At 33.9% G+C, this 22,943-nt stretch overlaps 1 protein-coding gene across 6 annotated transcripts in view; it reads left to right on the forward strand.

Annotated features, from left to right (window-relative positions):
• Positions 1-22,943, forward strand: part of LOC115216340 (spectrin beta chain, non-erythrocytic 1) — a 242,972-nt gene that overhangs the window by 119,736 nt on the left and 100,293 nt on the right. For 5 of the 6 annotated variants that reach the window (XM_029785570.2, XM_036506463.1, XM_036506462.1 and 2 more), the window contains exons 28-41: positions 83-147; positions 1,780-1,794; positions 5,978-6,059; positions 7,432-7,509; positions 10,048-10,175; positions 11,137-11,284; positions 12,428-12,505; positions 13,221-13,360; positions 15,123-15,246; positions 15,792-15,935; positions 17,668-17,841; positions 18,293-18,382; positions 21,182-21,312; positions 21,879-22,065. In XM_029785570.2, the coding sequence (XP_029641430.1) occupies positions 83-147; positions 1,780-1,794; positions 5,978-6,059; positions 7,432-7,509; positions 10,048-10,175; positions 11,137-11,284; positions 12,428-12,505; positions 13,221-13,360; positions 15,123-15,246; positions 15,792-15,935; positions 17,668-17,841; positions 18,293-18,382; positions 21,182-21,312; positions 21,879-22,065 (1,584 nt within the window). The remainder of the gene's footprint in view (positions 1-82; positions 148-1,779; positions 1,795-5,977; positions 6,060-7,431; positions 7,510-10,047; positions 10,176-11,136; positions 11,285-12,427; positions 12,506-13,220; positions 13,361-15,122; positions 15,247-15,791; positions 15,936-17,667; positions 17,842-18,292; positions 18,383-21,181; positions 21,313-21,878; positions 22,066-22,943) is intronic. The other variant, XM_029785571.2, reaches the window with a different exon arrangement.

Raw genomic sequence — 22,943 nt, forward strand, 5'->3', positions numbered from 1 at the left:
TGGGTATAATATGTTAATACAAAAGCTTGATTTGATAAAAATTCTGTATTCTTTAGTTGAATTGTTTCATTATTTCTTTCAGAATTTTGAACGAGAACTTGTTCCTGTTGAAACAAAAATGACAAAAATGGCCTTTCTAGCTGACACGTAAGTCTTTTGCTTGAATTGGTTAATCAGATGAAAATAACAGATTTTACATAACAGCAGTTAGGCATGGGAACCAAGAAATGAAAGTATAAATTTCAAATCTATCCTCTGGTTCTGGTTTGACGACCCTTCATGTTTGTTTCGTTCGGTTTCACTGTCATGTTTCTATTCCCAACTTTGACCCTCCATAAATCCTAAATTTTATTTTAGAATTTATGGGAGCAACTATCTTTGAAGACTCGTATTGTTGTTGAATGCTTGAAATGAGGAGTAGACAGACAGCTGACAACTGATGAAGGGTCGTTCTTTATGCTACTTGTCCTGTTCTCCATTTTTTTCTCATTGTTTACATACTTAGCTTGTTTGTTTATGTATTTCATGTTGGTAACGTCCTGTACCCATAAATGCTTGTGTATATATATATATAATAATAATATTAGGGAGTATATCCAAACTTACAGGGAAAAATTAGATTTAAGATTAAATCAAATTTTACAGTATAAATATAAATTAAATTAGAGATAAAACCACTATTAGGCAAATCAAACAGTAAAAAACATGAACCAAAACATAAAAATTAATATAATATACAAAATAAATAAAATATAAAATTTTAAATTCATATTTATAAATTTTTATATTTTTTAAATTTTTAATTTATAAATTTTTAAACTTTTAATTTTTTAATTAATTAATTTTAAAAAAATTAAAATTTTTTAATTAATTAATTTTAAAAAAATTAAAATTTTTTTTTTATACTATCAAAAAGTATAAAAAGTTTAATATAATATAATAAGTAAAACCACTACGTACATTTCATGGCCATAATTCAATTCGAATTACAATTAATTTAAATTCAATTAAAAATTCGAATTATAATTATAGTCAATTTTCAGGTTAATGATAATAGTTAAATAAATAAGCAAATAGATTTAAACAATATATTTTAAGAAATAAATAAAATAATAATTTTTCTTATAAAAAACTGTATTATCAAACTAGAAACTTAATAGTTATACAATTTTTTAAAGTAAGGTTACTGGTTTATAATATGGTTTTAATCTTTAATTTTTTAATGTATCTCATAAATATATATTAATATTTATGTAAGTAGTATTGGATTAATTAATTTATTTATTTTTCTTTATATGTCTATACATTTATTGATAGCGTAAATTTCAGATTTTAATCACTATATTTGTTGATAATAATTTAGTTATTATTTTAAAAAATATTTTATGATTATTAGATGTGTGTGTGTCCTCTCTTAAATGAAACATAGCTTTACTATTTGTGTATTTTTACTTTGTGTATTATATGCAAGTATTATTATATTTCTCTAATACTTTTTGTGATTCTCATCTGTGTTCTAGACACAGATATAACAGATTATCACTAAACTACTTATCTATTCTCTATTGTAAATAGAACTGGATGTTATCATATGAATTATAGTAAGACAAACTTGGACCTTATGAAATGTATTTAAGTCTAGAGCTAAAAAAAATTTTCTTTAAAATATTATACCTAAAACAATGGTAAAGTTTCTTTGATATTATTCCTTATCTAGAGTTATTATTTTTGTAAATCCGTTTTATATTTGTCAATCATTTTAATCATATTTTTTTATAGATTCTTTTCCATCTGGTAAGGGGCATTTCATGAGAATTATATGTCATAGTTTCTTATCACTTTCATTTAGTTTATTAGCTTCTATTGTGTGTGTGCGTGTGTGTGTGATTTGTAAAGGTTTTAGTTCATCAAGATTAGTTTTTAGAGCCTTCTTTCATTATTTCCATAGCTGCATGCAGTTTTCAGTTGGCTGCTTTTGGGAGTAGTTTGTATTTGCTTGTTTATTGTCTTTTGCATCAATCAGTTTTTGTTATCATTGTTGTTTCTTTGGTAGAGAAAAAAAATTTACACTCAGATAAATCTTGAGTCCGAGTGCAGAAATACTTGTTTAACTCTTTAGCATTTAAACCAACTGTATCCAGCCAAAATATTCCACCTGGCCAGATCTAGCTTTTCACACTTAACCTACAGTGTCACATGACAAATAAACAGCCACATCTCCAAGCCATGAAATAATACCTAATAAATTTCAAATGTGAATACATAAGCATTACATTTGACAGAGTAATCTAAATGCTAAAGGGTTAAAACTTATATATTTGATGTTTTAGGAAGTTGAAATGTTATTTAATCTACTGCATGTTGTGTTTCAAGAAAATACCTACAGTTTTTTTCATTGACTTTTCAGCTTTTTGGTTATTACTACAGACTCAAATGTTTATTGACCCCTTTTTTTTTCTTTTGAAGAATGGCTTTAAGAATTTATAAAACATATAAGATTTATCCTTTTATTCTACTGGTTTAATGCACTGATTTGTGGCATTGCTGGCATGGATTGGATGGTGTGACAGGTGCTGGTAAGGCCAAGCGCCACACCAGGATCAGTTGTCTGTTTTGGCATGGTTCCTTTGACTGGATGCCCTTCCTAGTGCCAACCGCTTCACAGAGTATACTGGGTGCTTATTACATAGCACCATTGCTTTTTACATGGCACCAGCACAGACAGGCTCACCAAAGAACTTGTGAAACAAAACCCCCTCAGGGATGAGTAGTAATGAGGGAGGTGGCTTTGTGTCAGTTGTTGAGAGATTAAATGTATAGTTGTACAGAGATAGATGTGTTGCTGGGGTGTGAGAATGGGTGATCTGATCCAGAGGCTTGGATTGGATGAATAAGAAGGATAGAGGTGACTGTAGCAAATGCTGGAGAGAAATCGACACTCAGTAACGTGGATTGCAGTGGTTATGTTGGTACATTGAGGGTGATAGCAGATAAGTGAGATGTTTATGATGAAGAACAGCACAGAGGAGAAAAGGCAAGGGAAGATAAGGGGAAATGGAAGTGGTTTGGGGGTGGGGAAGAAAGTAACTGAGAAAGTCAGTGGGTGTAATATGTTTGCTCGGCTTTCAGGTGATAGTGAAAGGATGGGTGTTAGGGGATAAAATGTGAAGGGAAATGGTTGACAAGGCAGAGAGAATAGAGGTGGGGGTGGGCACCAGTTCTTCACTGACGAGCATTACCAAGGTGGTTTTAGGATATCAGTTCTGATGGACAGATCTTCTTGGGTACAGCAAAGCCCAGTTGTCTTGGTCCTTTGTTATCTCCTTCATAAGGCTCAACATCTTCAGATCAGCCTTCAGTACTTCAACCCACGTCTTCCTGGGTCTCCCTTTTCCACAACTACCATCCACTTTGAGTGATTGGCATTTCTTTATGCAACTGCCTTCATCCATATGTATCACCTGATCATATCGATGCAGTCTTTCTTCATCCACACTGCATCTAATTCCTCTTATGCTTAACTTTTCTCTCAATACACTAGCACTCTGACACACATCCAGTGGAGCATACCAACTTCATTACTCTCTAGTCATTGCATGTCCTCTGCATTCAGGGCCAATATCTCCCTACCATGTAGCATTGCTGTTTGTATACATGCATCACACAATCTTACTTCTACTCAGAGAGGGAGACTTTTGGTTGCCAACAGAGGTAAAAGCTCTCTGAACATTCTCCATCCTATTCTTATTCTAGTACTAAAACACTTAGTACATCCCCCTCCACTGCTAATTAGGTTACCTAGATTGCAGAAATTATCCACTAACTCTAGAGAGCTTCTGGAGTATTTGAGAAAATCAATTTCCCATATGTTTGTAATTTTCATGACTCCCCTGCATCTTCCTTCTACAAACATTACTTTCTCTGTTAATCTTCCTTCTATTCCACTGCACCTGTTTTTTTGTCCATGGATTTTACTGGGTACAGTGTGTGGAATTCCTGCTTAACCTTTCCTGCGTATCCAGCAGAGCCATTTACACAGTTCTGTCTGTTTTCTTGCTCACTAGAACTTTGGTGCTCTGATTTCAGGTTTACTTCCACACCTGGAATTTCTTTTCTAGTTCTGTTACAGAATCTGCTATGAAAGCAAGATCATCAGTATATAAGCATTCCCAGGAGCAACCAGTCTTGAATTACACTGTTGTGTTTTGGAGAATAATGGGTAGATAGGAGGGGACTGATAATTACAACCTGATCAACACCTATCTGTACACTAAATTCATCACTGTTCTCATGGTTAACTCTCGTATTACTGGTAAAGTCTCCACACATGCCCTGTACAGCTAGATTCGTCAAGCCCACCATATCACACAGAGTTCTGTCAAAGGCTTTCCAAGTCAATAAATGCCAAGTACAATGGTTTATCCTTAATCAAATACTTCTGCAGTTGTCTTACTTTAAAAAGAGCATCAGTAGTGCTCCCCAGCGTAAAGACAAACTGTGTTTACTCTAATCTGATTCTGTCCCTAATTAATTGGGCTGTTATTCTTTCCATAGCTTTCATGACCTGGTTCAGCAATTTGATGCTTCTAATATTTTTCTGCTGTAGACATCAGGCTTGAAATCTTGTGAGTAAGAGGCTAGTTGCTTACATTAAACCCAATACGCAGCTGGTATTTATTTTATCAACCTCAGACAGGTGAAAGGGAGTCAACTTTAGCGAAATTTAAACTCAGAACATGAACATGGATGAAATGCCACTAAACATTTTCACTGGTATGCTAACAATTTTGCTGGCTTACCATTTTAATAATAGTAATAATCCTTTCTACTTTAGGTAGAAGGCCTGAATTTTGTGAGTGGAAGCTCGTCAATTACATCAACCTTAGTCCTCAACTGTCTCTTATATCATTCACTCTGAAAGGAGGAAAAGCAGGATTTGAACTCAGAATATGTAAAGATGGATGAAATGTCACTAAGCAGTTTGTCTGGTAATGCTAACAATTCTGCCAGTTAGTACACTGACTTGAAAGGATTGGAACTTAGAATGAAGAGAGATGAAACTAAATAGGTGTCAAGTCCAAGACTTTATTTTCTCAGCCATCTCCACTGATTTTTGTCTCCTATCCTTAATGTTCTAGTATCTGGAATGAGTCATATTATAGTACGTGATGCTTGTGAAAAATTGAAATGGCTTCAAGTGAATTAGTAAATAAGATTGCTTAAGTGTTTTGTTCACATTATTTATTACATGAAATTCTTTTAATCTTTTACTGGTTTCTGTCATTGAACCATGGCCACCCTGGAGTTCCACCATCAATGGTTTTTTTTTTCTCTATTCATCTTGGTTGGTACTTATTTCAGTTTGGCATTTACCTGATTGATCTTATAAAGAAAAACTGCATAAACATCATTTTTAGTCTGCTATAAACATAAATGCAAACCCCGTCCTCTCTCATGTACATTTAACATACACACACACACACACACACAATTAACTCTAGTCTTTAGTAGAAGATAGATGTTGAAGGTTCTGTATTGTAGGACCAATCCTAGAGCCACATATTTGGAAAACAATCTTCTTAACCATGCAACAGCTATGCTTGCCTCTGATTGTGGAAATTCAAATATTTGCATGTCTTGTTGACCCCTTTGTTTTACAGCCAGATACTGTTGCCAACCCATGCCAGCATGAAAAAACACACTAATTGATGATGATACCTTAATGCCAATAACAATTGTGAAGTGTGACTGATACTTCATTTCATTGTGATAAGTTGTGGACTTTACGTAATTAAGGATGCAATGAAATGTGGTTTATTATTTTAGTGAATTTCACACTTTACTGCTTAAGAACAGACTTAAAATTTGTCTGAACATTTAAAAAAATAAATATATAAAAAAATAATTAATTTGGTGAAAATTCATCTGATAATTGATATTGTTATGGTAATTGCATCACTTTATTATTTTAATTAAGTGTCCGTTCTGCATACCCTAATGAAAAGAATTATGTTGACCAAAGGCAAAAGGAAGTAGAGAAGCAGTGGAAAGCATTACAGGTAAGTGAAAGTCTTAAAGACTTAATTTTCTGCTCTCTTACTCAATTCTTGTTACTGTTTCTGTTTACTGCTGCTGCTAATATATATTGTCAACCAAAACGCAAATATTGTTTTATCACCTTGCTATAGAAATTTCTATTAATTTAAGAGGAAAAACGAAATATTTAGACAATTCTATTTTATTAGCCTATCTATTCCTTAGAATCGGAATGGCATTAAAATAGAATTATGTAAGAAGCTGCTGAGTTAAGAAGTTCAAAAATTATATTTTTAATCCTAAACCTCCACACAACTGATACACATATTTCAAGAAGAAATTATAGGGTTTGAAATGGGAATATAAATATTACAGAATTTTTGTATGGTTTGTGTTCTTGAAGAAAAAAAATAATGTTGATCATAGTGGTGAAATGTTTGAACCGAAGACTTTAGTTACATCATGATTGATGTGATCTCATTCCAACTGCCAATATTTACACCAGATTTGCTCAACTCTTAGTTTTCTTATTACTTTGGGTTGTGCTTCTGATACTTTTTCACATTGATATATATATATCAGGAGTGGCTGTGTGGTAAGTAGCTGGCTTACCAACCACATGGTTCCGGGTTCAGTCCCACTGCGTGGCACCTTGGGCAAGTGTCTTCTACTATAGCCTCGGCCCGACTAAAGCCTTGTGAGTGGATTTAGTAGATGGAAACTGAAAGAAGCCCATCGCATATATGTGTGTGTGTATATATATATATATATATATATATATATATTTGTGTGTGTGTTTGTGTGTCTGTGTTTGTCCCCCCCAACATCGCTTGACAACCGATGCTGGTGTGTTTACGTCCCTGTAACTTAGCGGTTTGGCAAAAGAGACCGACAGAATAAGTACTAGGCTTACAAAGAATAAGTCCTGGGGTCGATTTACTCGACTAAAGGCGATGCTAGAGCATGGCCACTGTCAAATGACTGAAACAAGTAAAAGAGTATATATATGTTTAAAATTAATTTGATAAATATATTTTCCTATTTAATTTCAAAAGACTGTTGAAAATAGTCCTTTTAGAATTTTAAATTTGTTTGTTTTTGCATCATTAATTGTTTCCAAATAATATGTTGATAGATTAACCTATTCTTTTCACCGTGTCATCATTGAGATTAAAATCAATACTGCTGCACTCTCTTTTCTGCTTATAAGGCTACAGCTCAGATCCACTCTCTGAGCTATGAACATGGCATAAAATGTTTACCTACAACAAAATAAATAAAATTTATCATTTATTCTCTGTCTAACCAAAGGAATAATTAGAGGCTTTTGAAAATGTAATCAATTCTAGTTGTGTTTGTTAAATTTGATAATTATAGTTTCTTTGCATATTGTAGGACAAAGTACAAAAAAGAAGGAAACAGCTTGATGATTCTGTTACACAACATCAGTTTGCAGAAGATGGCAAAGATCTTGTAAGTATTTTCTTTTCTTAACTAATTAGTTATTGATCTGGTCAATATCTGCTAATCTAACACTTGGCATAAAATTTCCAGAATGTATCTTAATTGGTTATATTTCTAATAGTTGTTGATTGTGTGTAATGTCCCAGAGACCTCAAATTAAGCAACAGGCCTCCTGTCTCTCTTTGATTTGGGCAGCCTTTTACTCTTTATGATAGTATGTATTTGGAAGATTTTGTTTAGCCTGGGCTCCATTTTCAGTAATGATATATTTTGGAATCTGATGCAGGACCTTCAATTCCAATTTATTTATTTATTTTAGTTCCTGGATATTGAATTTCTTGGCTTATTTGTATTCCATTATTAATCAAGGATGGTGGATAATTCCTTCAAGGTCTATCCTTCAGTTCTTAACATCATATATCTTAGATGTTTGTATCAGATGTTCTTGTACAAATCCTTTTGGCTAGGTTATAAGAGACATTCATTCTGATGTCTCGGATGGCCTGAATTGAATGGAAGATATTGTTTGGAGTCTGTAAGTTTATAGTAAATGTCCTGTCTCTACTTGATTGTTGATATTCTTTATATGGCTGTCAAAGATGTCTGTATATGTATCAAGTAACAAAAACAGTATAACTTGAACAGTTGCAGACATTTTTATTAAATGTGTTATTCATTAAAATAAGCACCTTTGCAAACCACAACCCTTTCTCATTGCAATACAAGTTTTAATTCCATCTTCGTAAAATATTTTGTCTTTAGAAAATAACCTGACCTCTTCTCTCATGTGTTTTATTATGGAGATGTGTATTTTGCATAGGACTGTCTTTAATCACTTGGAGAGGTGTCAGGAGAATATGGTGGGAGCACAAATACCTGCCATCATAAAGCACAAATCATCTTGGGGGTAAGCATTGTAGTATAAAGTCTTGCATTGTTCTGTAGGAATATTACTTCCATCTAATGAACTATGCCTTTTGCTTTTAAAGTAAGCTATCCAGCACACACTTGAGTTGCATCATGTAAATTTCTGCTGTAACTGTTTGATTTGTAATGGACAACATCAGCTGCAGTCCACCAAACACATTCTGCCACTGGATGATCCAGTGGTACTGAATCATTTAATGACAGCCAGGGATAACTTCTATTCCTGTTTGAGTATGAGAACATTTTTCATCACAAGCAAGTAAACAATTGTAAAAACAGTTTGTTTTACTTTTATTTATTTGTTTTTCACATGTAAAGAGTAAAGAACAAAAAGATTCTGAAGTTTGTCATCTGGTAATGTGGCACCTGTTTGCTTACCTTCCCCAACTGGGCCAATCAACGCTTCTGGAATGGAATTATTGGACAAAAACTGAATGGAGGCCCATCATACCGAAGGGTTAGAAGACCATCTCTTGCTCAGTTGCCACAGTTTTGGCATAGTTTCTACAGTTGGTTGCTTTTCATAGCACCAACAACCACTTAGCTGAATGTAGTGGGTGTTGATTTTGTGGTACCAACATCAGAAAGATGGCCATGCCCTTGGCAAGATTCTTTGTGGTATATCTGCTTTATTTGCCAAACACTGTACACAATTTACTGGATGCATTTTATCAACATGGGTGAGATCACTAAATAATTTGCTGGACTATAGAATCTCTATGACTGGGGAAGGGTTGGAATAGGAGAGAGAATGAAGACATCACGTGAAGTGTTGAGAGAAATTTAAAATAGAAGAAACAAATGTATATTGTGGTTAATAACAGAAGCGACAGTGTTGGGCTGGGTCTGTAATTAAGAGAAAGAGAAAGTGTACTACCAAGGATTAGAGAGAGGTGCGGGTGGGGAAAAGACAAACAGGCAGGCAGAGAGTGCTAAGGATGGTGGGGTGGATTGTGTTGGAGAAGATCAAAGGCTATCCCATGATATGTGGATGGAGAGGTGCATGAAATGGACATAAAGAGGTGGTGATTAGAAGCTAGAGAAATATGGAAAGAGTCAGGGGAAGTAAAAGACATAGTGATTGTTGTAAAGGTGGAGGTGTACCAAAGAGATGAAGCTGGGAAGAAGCTGTGAGGAGAGGTTTAGTGAATGAAAGAGGGACAGAAAGATATTGAATAAATAGTAGAGTACTGTGGATGAATGCAGTAAATGCATCCCAATCACTATTACTATTCCTGTTCTCGAGTTTCCTCTGCCAAGTTTTCAAGACAATGCAAGTTTTCTCTAGCACTGCATGTTAACCTTTGTCATCAATTTTGTGAATTCCAGTATCTGAGGTTGGTTATCACTACTTCATCCCATATCTAAGTCTTCCTCTTCTACAAATTCCATCCTCACTTGGTATTTTTTTTTATGCAGCTTTCATCATCCATTTACATCACATATCTATGAACTCTTCTCTTTTGCAAACACTAACATTATCCAATGAAGAATATTCACAGCATTTCTTTCTAATATTCATAGATGCTCTGCATTCAAGGCTGACCACATAATAAATACTATATTATATGTGTGAGTATGTTTGTTACATTGTATAATGTGTGATATGTATTATTTCAGTTGGCATGGGCTGAAATTATGGAGTCAAAATTGAAATCCTCTGAAAAACCTCGTGACTATAAGACAGCTGAAAGTATGCTGCAGGAACACAAGGAGTTAGGAAAAGAAATTGAACAGAAGAAAGAAAAGTAAGTTTACATTTATTGATATGTGTTCATATGAAACAAGATCTGTGAAGGAATACATATTTCCATTCTAAAATGTATTCTCCTTTTGTAGATTGCTAATATCAAAAGATAAAGTGGTCTGTTGAAGATTTTCATTTTTCATTTTATTGACCAGTTTAGATATTTTTCTTAACCTGAACATGAATGTTAGCCTCTTCCAAGCTGCTCAAAAAATCCCTATTCAGTTAGATATTTCCATCACTGTTTGCATCAGGGAAATTTATCTCGTTATCTAGGAACTGAATCTTTTTTAAGTATCATTGTTAGACGCAGTGTATTGCCAATGAAGGGAAACAAAACAGTGGACTTTTAGCTGATAGGCTAATCTTCTACAGATTAATAAAGCTGTTTATATCATTTTAGTTCCTCCTAATGTGATGAGTGTTAAAAATACCTACTGAGAATATGTGAAACTATCTCTAAGTTCTACTGAAAATAACCATTCCCAAATGCAATGACATTTATATTTGGCTGAGGTAATTTTTAGTTAACATACATATCTGTTCCAATCATATATGATTGGAAGAAGTATGTAATTTTAAACTGGTAATATAGTTGAAACTATATTGAGAGTTAATGCAATCTTAAACTGGAGATACAGGGGGGGACTATTAGAAGACTTGTAATGCTGAAATTTTTTATAATCAGGTATATTATTCTTGTTTTGTCCTGATTATTGTCTAATATGATGATGATGGTGTTTTTGTACAGCATTTGAAAGTAGATGGGGAGAGTACTGTTCCATGATCAATTGCATCTATTATATGAAAAAATTATCTTGTGAAAAGAAAATATATAAATTGATGTTTGTCAACCAAATTTCACTAAGTTCATTGGCTCAGATTTTCAATTTCTAAGAGAAAACTACTAAACTTATAGAATTAACCTTTCCAAATATATAATTTTCTTTATTTATTTTCAGATTCCGTCATTTGGAGAATGTCAAACTGCCTGGAGGTCATACAGCAAAAACTGAAGAACTTTTGAAAAAACTGAAAATTAAAGAAAATAATCTCGATAATATCTGGCAGAAGAAGTATAAAGAATTGAAGGATACCTTGAGCCTTCAGGTATCTCAATTTATTGTTTAGCCTCAGGTCAACTCTGCTTGAACAAATCTCTCATCAAACATATTACATTTTGTTAGAACTATCTAGAATTATATTGCTTGATGAGGGAGATTTGGTTGTTTTTTCTAATAGATCAAGCAACCTTGTAGACACTCCCTTAGTAGCTCTAAGATTTTTGATGTTTAGTTTCTGGTAAACTATGGTCAAGGAATCTATGATCAGACATTCTAACCAGTCTGTCTCAGACTACATTATCCAGTATGTCCTTCCATTTTTTTGTAAAGGTTGCAGTGTTATAAAAGATTTAACTGCTTAGCAGATCAAGTGATCACATATAGGCTCTTTCATTGGCTCTGCAATTCAATGAAAATCTGAGCATTAGATTTCAGAAGCTTAGGATATTGCCAAAAATATTTCCACATATTCAACAAGTATAAAATTTTAGACCACATAAAATTGTAAATAACAGCATATAAATACTGGGTTGAAAAACACTTTAGATCTAAAATGTTGAAGGTTGCCCAAGAAACAACTTTTGACTTCTTCTATCTAAAGAGTTTTGAACCCAATACTTGCATCCTATTGTTTATAAATTTACTTACTTCCTGATCTACCTTTCCAAATAAGAATTACTTCACATTTTCTTGAAGTTTATAAAAGTTCTTATGACATCAACAACATATTTTTTTTAAAAATCCTATTGATAATAATAAATTAATACTTTATCTATAGTTATTATTTCAATTTATGAAGAATTTATTTTATGAATGTATTGTTAATGCATTGAACTGATAACCTTATGGTTACAACTTGAAAACCTGATGCAGCCTTTGTGGTCTTAAACAATGATCATCAAGCTGAATGGATAACGTTCTGTGAGTTAATCACATACAGCCTACTTTGTCTTGTAAGTTTTGGTAGGTCACCTAATTCTACTTATCTCAGTTTATGTAGCTGTTGGAATAATTACAAGATCTGGGAATATTATGTGATATACTGGTTGTGCTGTTGAGAAGATCCTTCTGCTTAACTGTAGCACCACTACTATCTCTTGACAAAAGCATTCACTTTAAGTTCCAATAACTCTGAGACAACTATTAAGGTAAAAAAAAAAAAGACAACTAATTTTTTTTTATTTGACAGGGCTTCAATAAAGAAGCTGATTATATGGATTACTTGAACAGTGGAAATGAGTCCTTACTTGAGGTTTCTGGAAAACCGGTATGTATAAATGTCTTAACGTACTCTTTTTGTATAAAAATATGTTCCTACTTTTCAGTTTTGGCTTATTATGGTTTTGTTTCTTATGTTTTAAAAATAGGCTTGTGAAAACTTAAACAATAGAACTCCAGACAAAATGTTTCTCTACACCCAACATAGTACTTTATTGTTCTTAGTCCAAACAAACTTGTCTCGGTCAACTTTATGTCTTTACCAGTAATATCAATAGTATTAGCAAGAGTCTTCCTTTCTTAAGCTTTGAGCTTCTGGTAGAGTCATAGGGGTGTCAGCATGACACAGCATGCTTTGAGTATGTTTAAACGTAGCAGAGCCCTTTCCTCTTCAAGTATTGATCACAACTCAATTTATGCAAGACAGACAGATAGATTGAAAATAATTTGCCCAGTGCTGGTGTGCTGTGTAATAAACCCTAGAGGGAAGGAATGGAACAGTTGACCACAGCACGATTTAAAATCAGAGCACTGAAGTCTAGAATGAATACTGCAAGTCGGTCATTCTATCCAACACTTTAATAACTTGGGCGCTTCACCACCATTTGCCAGTTTTGCAGTGAATACAATTCAGTCACTTTTTTTTTTACCTTCTCTGACATGTTTCAAGAGAAATTAATGTTTTGTTTGATATAATTTCTATCACTCTGTGATAGGCGATTATTTTGTTGATCTCACACGATTTCAGTTGTCATTTTTTGTAGGACTCTTTGGATGATGTAGTGTGTCAAATTCGTCAAAATGAGCTTTTCTGTAGCAAAATGAAAGCTGGTGATGAAAGGGTTAATGCTTTTAAACAAAAGGCAGATACATTGTTGAACGAAAATCATCCAGACTCAGAACAGTAAGTAATACCTACAAATATCTGTTGTTGTTTTAACTCCAAATCAGCTGCAATCAAGCAAACCTATGATCAGAAGTATTCCTACTTATCTTATTTTGTTTTCAGACAATGTGTCTAGGACTATATTATTTAATGTGTCCTACATTGTTACTTGAGGGTAATTTGGTTGTCTTAATTGACCAGATTGTGACACTAGAACTGTCATTTGAAGATTTTATGTTGATTTCTACAATTATACAAGATCTAGTTTTTGTTATCGTATTGTTTTTGTTTCTTTTCTTTCTTATGGCTTGGTCTAGAAGGAGAGTTAGTGCCTGTGACCTTCCCAGTCCTTATAAGACTGGTGAGATTGATGTCATTACTATTCTTCTTGAATTGTAGGTTGACAGTTGTAGTCAGTGTGCAGAGATAGAATTCCTGAAGCATGATGTTTCTGATGATGAACAAAGTCTGAGTATAGTGCTTAGCATGGAGGCTTGGGTTGATGGATACAATATGATATCAACAAGTACCAAGGAACAGATGCTAGTATAGTAGCAGTCTGTCTCCCAGCCATAGGTTACGGTGTAATGGGGAATGGGGAACAATTCCATGCCAATCAGTCAACTGGCCTTTCTTTGAATAGTTTGCACACTCTCTGTGTGTGTATAATGTCAACACTGTTTAGATACGAGAGCAAATCTGTGTTGGAGAATTCACTTGAGTTTTGAAGAGGGTTAATAATAGTTGCATGTGAGACAATGCAGCTGTGATATAAGAATAATAACCAATGAAACATTTAGAGAGAGAATACTAAATGGAGGATGTAGGGGGTCTGACACAGGACTGCCAATGACGGAGAGCACTGGTTGATGTGGTCAGCTCTGTACATGATGACATCTCTGGGACCACTAGGTTGGGATGACACCCACCCTGCATGAAGCAAGTAAACAATATCATGAGCAAGCAAGGAAGGTTTTTGAATCATTGTCCAATGTACTGGTGAAGTCTCACTTGATAAATCTTCAATAAAGACAGGATCATCAATATCACCTTAAGACTTGGGCACACTGGCAGTTGCCAAGGTGCCTTGCAGGTCTAGGGGGCCCAATAGTAATCTGTGTATACTGTAGCTTGCTGTCAATAAATGCTTTACTTGGAAGTCTGTTATACAGTTAAGTTGGCCTTTATAATTAATGAAACAAATTAAAGCTGGAAATTGAAGCTATGTTAGTGTTATTAATGTTTAATTTAAATGAAGTGGGTGGCTGGCTGGAAAGAAATTAGGAACAAAGTTAGTTTAATAAATATAGAATTCTGAATATTTTTGTTTTGTTTTTTAATGGTTACTAATTGTTTTTTGTTTAAACGCATACTTTTGAAAATAATTTACATATTTACAAAAGATGAAATAAAATTAAACCTGAAAAGATTCTGAAATTCTTATAAAAAGATTGTGCATGCATTTGTTCGTGTATTGACTCAATATCATCATTGTTTAATGTCCACTTTCTATGTTGGCATGGGTTAGACGGTTTGACTGAAAACTGGTAAGCTGCATCAGGTTCCAATCTGATTTGGCATGGTTTCTATGGTTGAATGTCCTTCCAAACACCAACCACCCCAAGAGTGTAGTGGGTGCTTTTTACATGCCACTGGCAATGGGTATAACTACAATCCCAGCACTAGACATTAAAAAAATGGTTTGAAATAAAGATGATGTATTTTTTTTCTCAAAATTCCACATAAGTTTACATTTTTACTATCATCTAATTTCTTTTAGTATTGGTAAACGTAAGAACCAAATTCTGCAGCATCGAGCTGCAGTGAAAGAAAAGGCTTCAAAACGGGCAGAGGACTTAGAAAAGGCTAGGAAATTTTTTGAATTCAAGCGTAATGCTAATGAAGTGAGTAGCTTCTCTAAAGATCATCTTTGGTAATTTTTTCATATTGCAGATTAATTCAGTTATGTATTTTATTTTCTTGGCCCACAAAAGAGGATATTTACCTGTAACCTGTGAAACCATTTGATATTAGAACGTGGATCCAAATGAGTGGAGGTGTTGGATATTTAAGGTTTCAAAACAGAGTGGAGAGCTTTCAAATGGTTTTATGTGATAGAGATTTAAAGTAACCCACCTTTCCTCAACAGAGGTCTGCAACCAAGATTCCAGTTTCAAATCATTTTCAATTTTTCTTATTTTTTTGTGGCATGAACTTATTATTTTCCAAAGAATTAAGTTTTGAGATAACTCTGTTTTGATCTGTTTTACTAGATAATACAGTAATGATAATTGTACAAATGAATGAAACTGCAGGAAAGACATAATAACGAGGCTGCATCAAAGCATCAGTGAAAATCTTATATGGTGGCTGAATGTAATGTAGGAACAGCAGTATTTCTGTTTTCAGATGAATCTATTCTGAGTTTTTTTTTTCTAATTTCTTTCAGCTGTCTGAATGGATCAAAAACAAAAACCAATCAGTTAAAGACACCTCTAAAGGTAGCACTAATTTATCAGGTGCCTTATTGAAACACCAAGCTTTTGAAGCTGAGCTAAAGGCTAACAGTGAATGGCTTCAGTCTTTGAATAAGGTATTTGGAGTTTTGTTGGATTTAAAAAAAAAATTTTTTATGATGTTGTCAACCATAGTCTGAAAGAACATCATTTTGCGATTTTGTTTCTAAAGTACTTCTGCATCAATCCTGTCCGAAATGATGGCTGTTTTGGTCAAATTCTTTGAGTTTTTATAATAGTTATAAAACTGACTGACTATTTCTTTTTTTTTCTTTTGGTTTTACATTTTAAATTTGACTAATTTGCATTTTCTCCCTATATATCCTTCTCTCTATATATCCGCTCAGTCGAAGTCGACTCTCGGTTACTCGATGGATCATTGTCCTCCAGTCAGTTCTATCCTGGGCCGCTTCTTTCAGATTGGCTATGTCCATTCTGGTATCTCTCTTGATGGTGTCAAGCCAGTGGGTTCTTGGTCGGCCTCTTCCTCTCTTACCACTGACCATCCCGAGCATGATGTCCTTCTCCAGGGATTTTCTCCGCATAATATTACCTTACCTTAAATAAAAAGATGTTCTGGAAAGAGGTGCAGAGGGTAAGAAAGATGGTTGGAGGAAAGGAAGAAAGGGTGAAGGATATAAATGGAAATTTGTTGAAAGGAAGTAAGGATGGACAAAGGAGATGAGCAGTGTATTTTAGTGAGCTGTTAAAAATTGAGAATATTAGGGAGGCTAGTATAGTGGCTATAGGAGGAGAGAGGAGAATACCTGTTGTTGGGGAATGGCAGTACAGTGCATTTGGAAGGAAGGTAAGGAAATCCTTGCGGAAGATGGCAAACCAGAAGGCATCAGATATAGATGGGTATACAGTAGAATGCTTAAAGGAAGAAAGTGGCGACAGTGATTGGATGGTTACTGAGGCCTATGAATGCTTGTTATATGGGTGGAAGCGTACCAAAGGACTGGTGCAGTGCCCTTGTACAGAGTCACTGTACAAAGGGAAAGGGGATAAATGAGCATGTAGAAATTTTAAGGGTGTAAATCTGTTGTGTGTGGTTGGTAAACTGTATGGGAGAATTCTGATTGTAAGGGTGAGGAACCAGACAGAGAGTGTACTAGGGGAGGAGCAGTGCAGTTTTAGGAGTGGAAGGGGCTGTGCAGATCAAATATTTATAGTAAGGCAGATGTGAGAAGTATTTTGGCAATACAATATTTGTTTTTTGAGATACAATATTTGAAGGCTATGGTTGGTGTGACATGGATAGCCAGAATGAGGAGGTATGAAGGCAAGCAGGAATGAAAGAAAAACTAACAACCAAAATGGATAGACGAATATTGAGGTGGTTTGGTGACATAGAAAGGATGGTAAGGAGGGTGATGAAAGCAGAAGTGGAAGGCAGCAGAACCAGAGGCAGACCTTGGTTTGTGTGGATGGATGGAGTGAGGAAAGCTTTGGTGGTTAGAGGTGTTGGAGTAGGAGAGGCAAGAGAGTTTATAAATGATAGGAAAGCTTGGAGAGTGTTCATGGAGGGATGAGTGAATTTGATGTTGTTCAAAGTTTTGAGATAACTGCCACACAGCGGACTGAACCCAAAACCATGTGGTTGAAAACTGAACTTCATAACCACACAGTTATATTTGTGCCACACAATATTCATTCCATACTAAATGTCATATCTATTTGAATAAATTTTCAGGTGTGTGTGTAGAGTAAAAAAATTACTGATCAAATGATTTTTGTTCATTTTGCATTAATAAGACTGATGTTTATGATTTTGTTTTAATTTTTATATCATTTATACTTTGGTAGGATGGAAAGGCTTTGCTTGATTCTGGTCATGAAAACTCTAAAGAGGTGCAAGACATTCTCGGTCAAGTGAATAAACAGTGGGAAGAATTATATAAAAATTCTGTAAATCAATCCAGTACTTTAAACCATGCTTCACAGATTGGAGATCTCAATAAGAGTGTTGATGATTCCATTGTAAGTTTTGATTCTCTCCTTTTCTGTTATTATATTCCAACTTTTCTGTTAATGTTTAAACATGTTAGGGATTTTTACTGGTAATATTTATAGTTGAAAGATGAAATATTTAATAACATTGGATATTGATTTAAAAAAATTAAATAAAACAGACATCTATAATGTATTACAACTACTTGAAGCCAGCGGGTTGAATATTGCTATGAAAAAGTTAGGTTGATTGTCTATTTGTGGTTGTAAAATGTTGATGACTTGAGATTTGCCATATCTGAGTGAATTATATGATCTGATCTCTAAAGTACAAATACTTTGACTCTTAAATGCTGAACCTAAAAGTTGAACGAAGTGAATTATAAATGCATTCCTTTGATGTTTTCACTAAATATTTATTGAATATTACTCAAACTAAGCATTAGAACATATTTATTTTACAATTTTTTTTTAATATTAGGTAAGTATAACAGAACTTGGTAACAAAGTCAAATGTGAAGATGTTGGGTCTGATCTTCGGAATTGTAAAGATCTTCTAAAGAAACACCAGGTTTGTATATTTCCTTAACTCTTTAATGGATATTATCACTACAAGCATCAAGAATTGTAATTTGATCCTGACTATATTTAAAATTTGATCTATGGGAATCATATTTTCCAAACTCTCACTTTATGATCCTTTTGAGTTGGTTGCATCCAGCTATGTAGTCACAAGAATATTTTCAATAAAGTGTCCATTTATGTAGGATAAAGTATTTTTTTTATTTTCAAAATCATTCCTTATATATTCCCCTTTTTAAGAGCACTTTCTGGTCACTAAACTTACAAATGATTTAGGTTTCTATGTGCCCATAAAACTTTTATCATATAAATGAGGTTTTCAAAGGTGCAAGTGAAGTTGGATTTAATTTTCAATTTTTGCCCTTGTCTAAAATGGAATTCTTCTCCTTCCAAAATATTGGGATATGTTCTGCAATTAGGATGACCACACTTTTTTACTCTTGCATCCATTATTCTTGAGAATGATTTAGCATTTGTGAAGATCTTTCTTAGACAAGGGCAAAAATTCAAAATTAAATCGAACTTCACATGCGCCTCTGAAAACCTCATTTATGTAATTAGATTCTCAGGCTGCCATAAAAACTATATAGGGTCAACAGGAATATCTATCAGACAGAGATGTACAGTTCACAGACAGCAGATATCTTCCTCACAATATCACCAGATATAGCTCAGTGAAAACATTGACAGATGTGCAGAATGACTGCAATCATAATTCCTAATCTTCTCATTATATCCATCTGCTATTTGGACCCCAACACAAGTATAAAGAGGCCTCATTTATCGAAAAATATAAGCCCATATTGAAAATTATTGTATGATGCAAGTCAAATTCAAATATAGACCAATATTGAAAATAACAGATTTACCTCCGCTTCCCTGAAAAAAAATAGCTTGGTTACCGATTATCCCCGCTAGCAAACAAAATGTCTAATTCAGAATTGCATCCAACACTCAAAATTTGAAAACTGGAAGTAAAGAATCTTATTTTGTACAATATTGTATAATACTTTTTCCATTAGGATTCCAATATATTCTTTAGTCTTGTAAAACAACACTTGTGTTTTTCATCTTATTTCTTTCTGTATATATTCAGCCACGTGTAATCACCCACCAAACTTTCAACCTTACATATATATATATATTTGTGTGTCTGTGCTTGTCCGCCCCCCACCATCTCTTGATAACTGATGTTGGTGTGTTTACATCCCTGTAACTTAGCAGTTTGGCAAAAGAGACTGATAGAATAAGTACTAGACTTACAAACAATAAATCCTAGGGGTGATTTGTTCGACTAAAAGCAGTGTTCCAGTATGACTGCAGTCAAATGACTGAAATAAGTAAAAGAATAAAAGAATGATAATAGACAGGATGTCATCATCACTGTGATGCTGGTTCCCAGCCAAGTGTTTTCACATTTGGGAACAGGTGATAATCAGATGGAGCCAAATGAGGAGAACAGAGAGGGTGATCAACCAGTTCAAAGCCACAGTCACACACGGCAGCCACTGAATGTAAGGTCTTGTGTGCTCAAGCATTGTTCTGTTGAAACAAGAACCCTTTTATCAGTTTTCCTGGACATTTGGTCTTGATAGCCTTTTGTAACTGATTCAGTAAGATGGCATAGTACTCTCCATCAATGGTGTGGCTATTTTGAAGATAGTCAACAAACACAATGCCTTTGTTCCAAAAACAAAATGAGATCATCACCTTCCTTACAGACCTTGGCCTTCTTTGGAGCATGTGAGGAGAAGTGTTCCACTTAATGGATTGTCTCTTTGTCTCTGGCTGAAAGTGATGATGCCAACACTTGTCCTGGGTCAGGAAACGTTCAAAGCAACTGGATCTGCTTCAAACAACATCAGATTTTCTCCACGATGTGATGTGCTTTTGATCAGGTGTCAGATGTGGCACCCACTGAGTAGAAACCTTCATCATGCCAAGTTCATTGTGCACAATATTCTCAACTCTCTCACAGGATATGCTAATAGCTTTGGCTGTTTGATCATATTCACCACATGCTGATGGATGACAGGCAAATGACTATAAATCAATGTTTTGCTCAGTGGTGACAGTTGTAGGATGTCCAGACCTTGGGCCATCTCCAATGCTCTCCCTTTCACTTCTAAATTCAGTTGCTCACTTTTGCACTGTTGATAAAGTTGGAGTGTCATCCTCTTGTGTACCAATCATGTTAGCATGAAAAGGTAGAAATTTACTTTTTGAAGAAAGAGTTTGATTGCAGACATTGTTGTAACTTGGCATGGAAATTTCCTTTTAGAGAAAATGAAACAGCACATTTTATTCAAAAAATGTTATTGTTTAATGTCAGGTCAGCCCTGATTGAGTTGATCAAAGGCATTCTAATTATGACCATCCCATCTTTTCAATTTTAAACTTAAACCTCTGTAGTAGCCATCTCAGTTTAAGGAAATCCTAGTCTTTTAGGCTGCATGGTAACTTCATTATTGCTTGTACCACAAAAAAAAAGTATCCTGTATATGCTATAAAAGGGCTGGTGTTAGGAAGGGCATCTAGCCATAAAAAAAACCATGCCAAAGCAGACACTGGAGTCTAATTCAGTCTTCGGATCTATCATGTCCTGCTAAACTGTCCAATCCATGCTAGCATTGGAATGTAAACATTAAATGATGATGATGATAAGGCACAAATTAGGTTAACAAAATTATCAATTTACAAATATATTTCCTTTTTTTTCCCTTTTTGAAGATTGAAAATGAATTCTAGTTTCTTTCTTGAGAATTTCTTTTTTTTTTCTTTTTCTCAGAACCTTGAAAATGAGAAAGCATCAGTTGAAGAGAATTTGAAAGTTTTAACTTGTCAAAGTCAAGAATTAGCTAGAGCTGATCCCAAAAACAAAGCTAACATTATTCAGAGTGTAAATGAAGCTAATATTGAGTAAGATACTTTTGGATTCTTAAACTTTACTAGAAACAATGAATTTTTCATCTTTTTCTTTTGCTTATCATATTATCCTGAGACCTTTAACAGTTGAACATATATATTAACACCTGTGACAGGTTTCTTTGAGGTTCTGTCTACCAAATTCACTCACAAGTCTTTGGCCTACCCAGGGCTATAATAGAAGAAAATTATCCAAGGTGCCTTGCAATGAGACTGAACCTGGTAAGATGTGGCTGGGAAGCAAGCTTTTTACTGCTCCATCATGCTGGCACCAGTTAAAAATATAGTTGATTTTAAAGAAGTTTATTTTCATTTCATTATTTCAGATATAAGTTAATTCTTCTTTTTGCAACATTAAAGAATCATTTCAAAGGATTTTTTTTCTGATCAAAATTAACAATCCGTTTAGTTTAATTTTTATTTTTTTATTTTTGTAATACTTGTGATTTGTATTGTATAATATTAGTTATGTTGTTTCAAATATTATTATCTATAGCTTGGTTTTTGTGATGAATTTTATTTGATTAACTCTTAATGTCTTTTTGTTTTTTTCTTTCCAGATTTGAAAAACTGACACCCAAGTTTAATTCCCGTAAGCAAACTTTGAATCAAGCTTATGGTTGGCACCAAATGAATTTTGATGTTGATAATGAACTTCTATGGATCAAAGAAAAGCTACATAGTGTCTCTTCTACTAATTATGGTAAAACCCTGTTGGAGGCTCAGAATTTGCACACAAAACATCAGGTATGATATTCTCTGATTTTCCGGGTGCATTTTCTTTCCCAATTTTGGTAGCAACACAACATCTACAGATATTTCTTAAAATAAAGACCAAATCATCTTGTGTGTTTTGTTTATTAGTTGTTTGTTTTTTCTGTTTACTATTGTACACTATTGTCCATTTACTTTGTGATTTACCCATCACTATTTCAAAAGTTACAATGTCTACACTTCACTGATGAGGTCTGATAAGACTGAATCAAGTTTAGTTGTTCCCCATACTTGCTGAAGTAATGTTAATTATTGATGAATATTGTTTTCCTTTTCCAATTTTTTTGAGTTATGTCTTTGTTGCTCTTGACATTAGTGTCATATATTTATAATAGAGATAACTATGTAGAGTTGCTTTGTTTTTGGTAGGGTCATATATGGCTCATATCTCTTTTGTATTTGGTGTATTTTCATTGAGTTTTTAAAATTAAATTTGATTTTAGCTTTATTGATACCTCTCAGAAAAGTGTGTTACTTAAAAATTAATAAATTTATTTGTTAAAAGAAAAAATTATGTTTTTAAAATATTTAAAAATATAATGCTTTTATATTTTTGAAAATTGATTCTCTTTATCAAAAATAGACATTTAGTGGGGAATGATCTTAGCTTTTGTTTGGGGTTGAGGGTATCCTTCATTTAGGAAATGTGGACTGAAATAGTAGCCTGTTGCTTCTTGAAACTTCTGAAATTTTAGATGGTTGACTATGTATTCCTGCTTTTAGCTGTTTATATCAATATAGCTTATTAGAATTCACTATTATACTTCATGCAACTCAACTCTGATTGTGTATACCTGTAATCAAATTCATTCCCATATTGTTCATTCTACCTGTCCCCTCAAGTATAATGT

This window comes from Octopus sinensis, linkage group LG10 (assembly GCF_006345805.1).
Source record: "Octopus sinensis linkage group LG10, ASM634580v1, whole genome shotgun sequence".
Taxonomy (NCBI): Eukaryota; Metazoa; Mollusca; class Cephalopoda; order Octopoda; family Octopodidae; genus Octopus; species Octopus sinensis.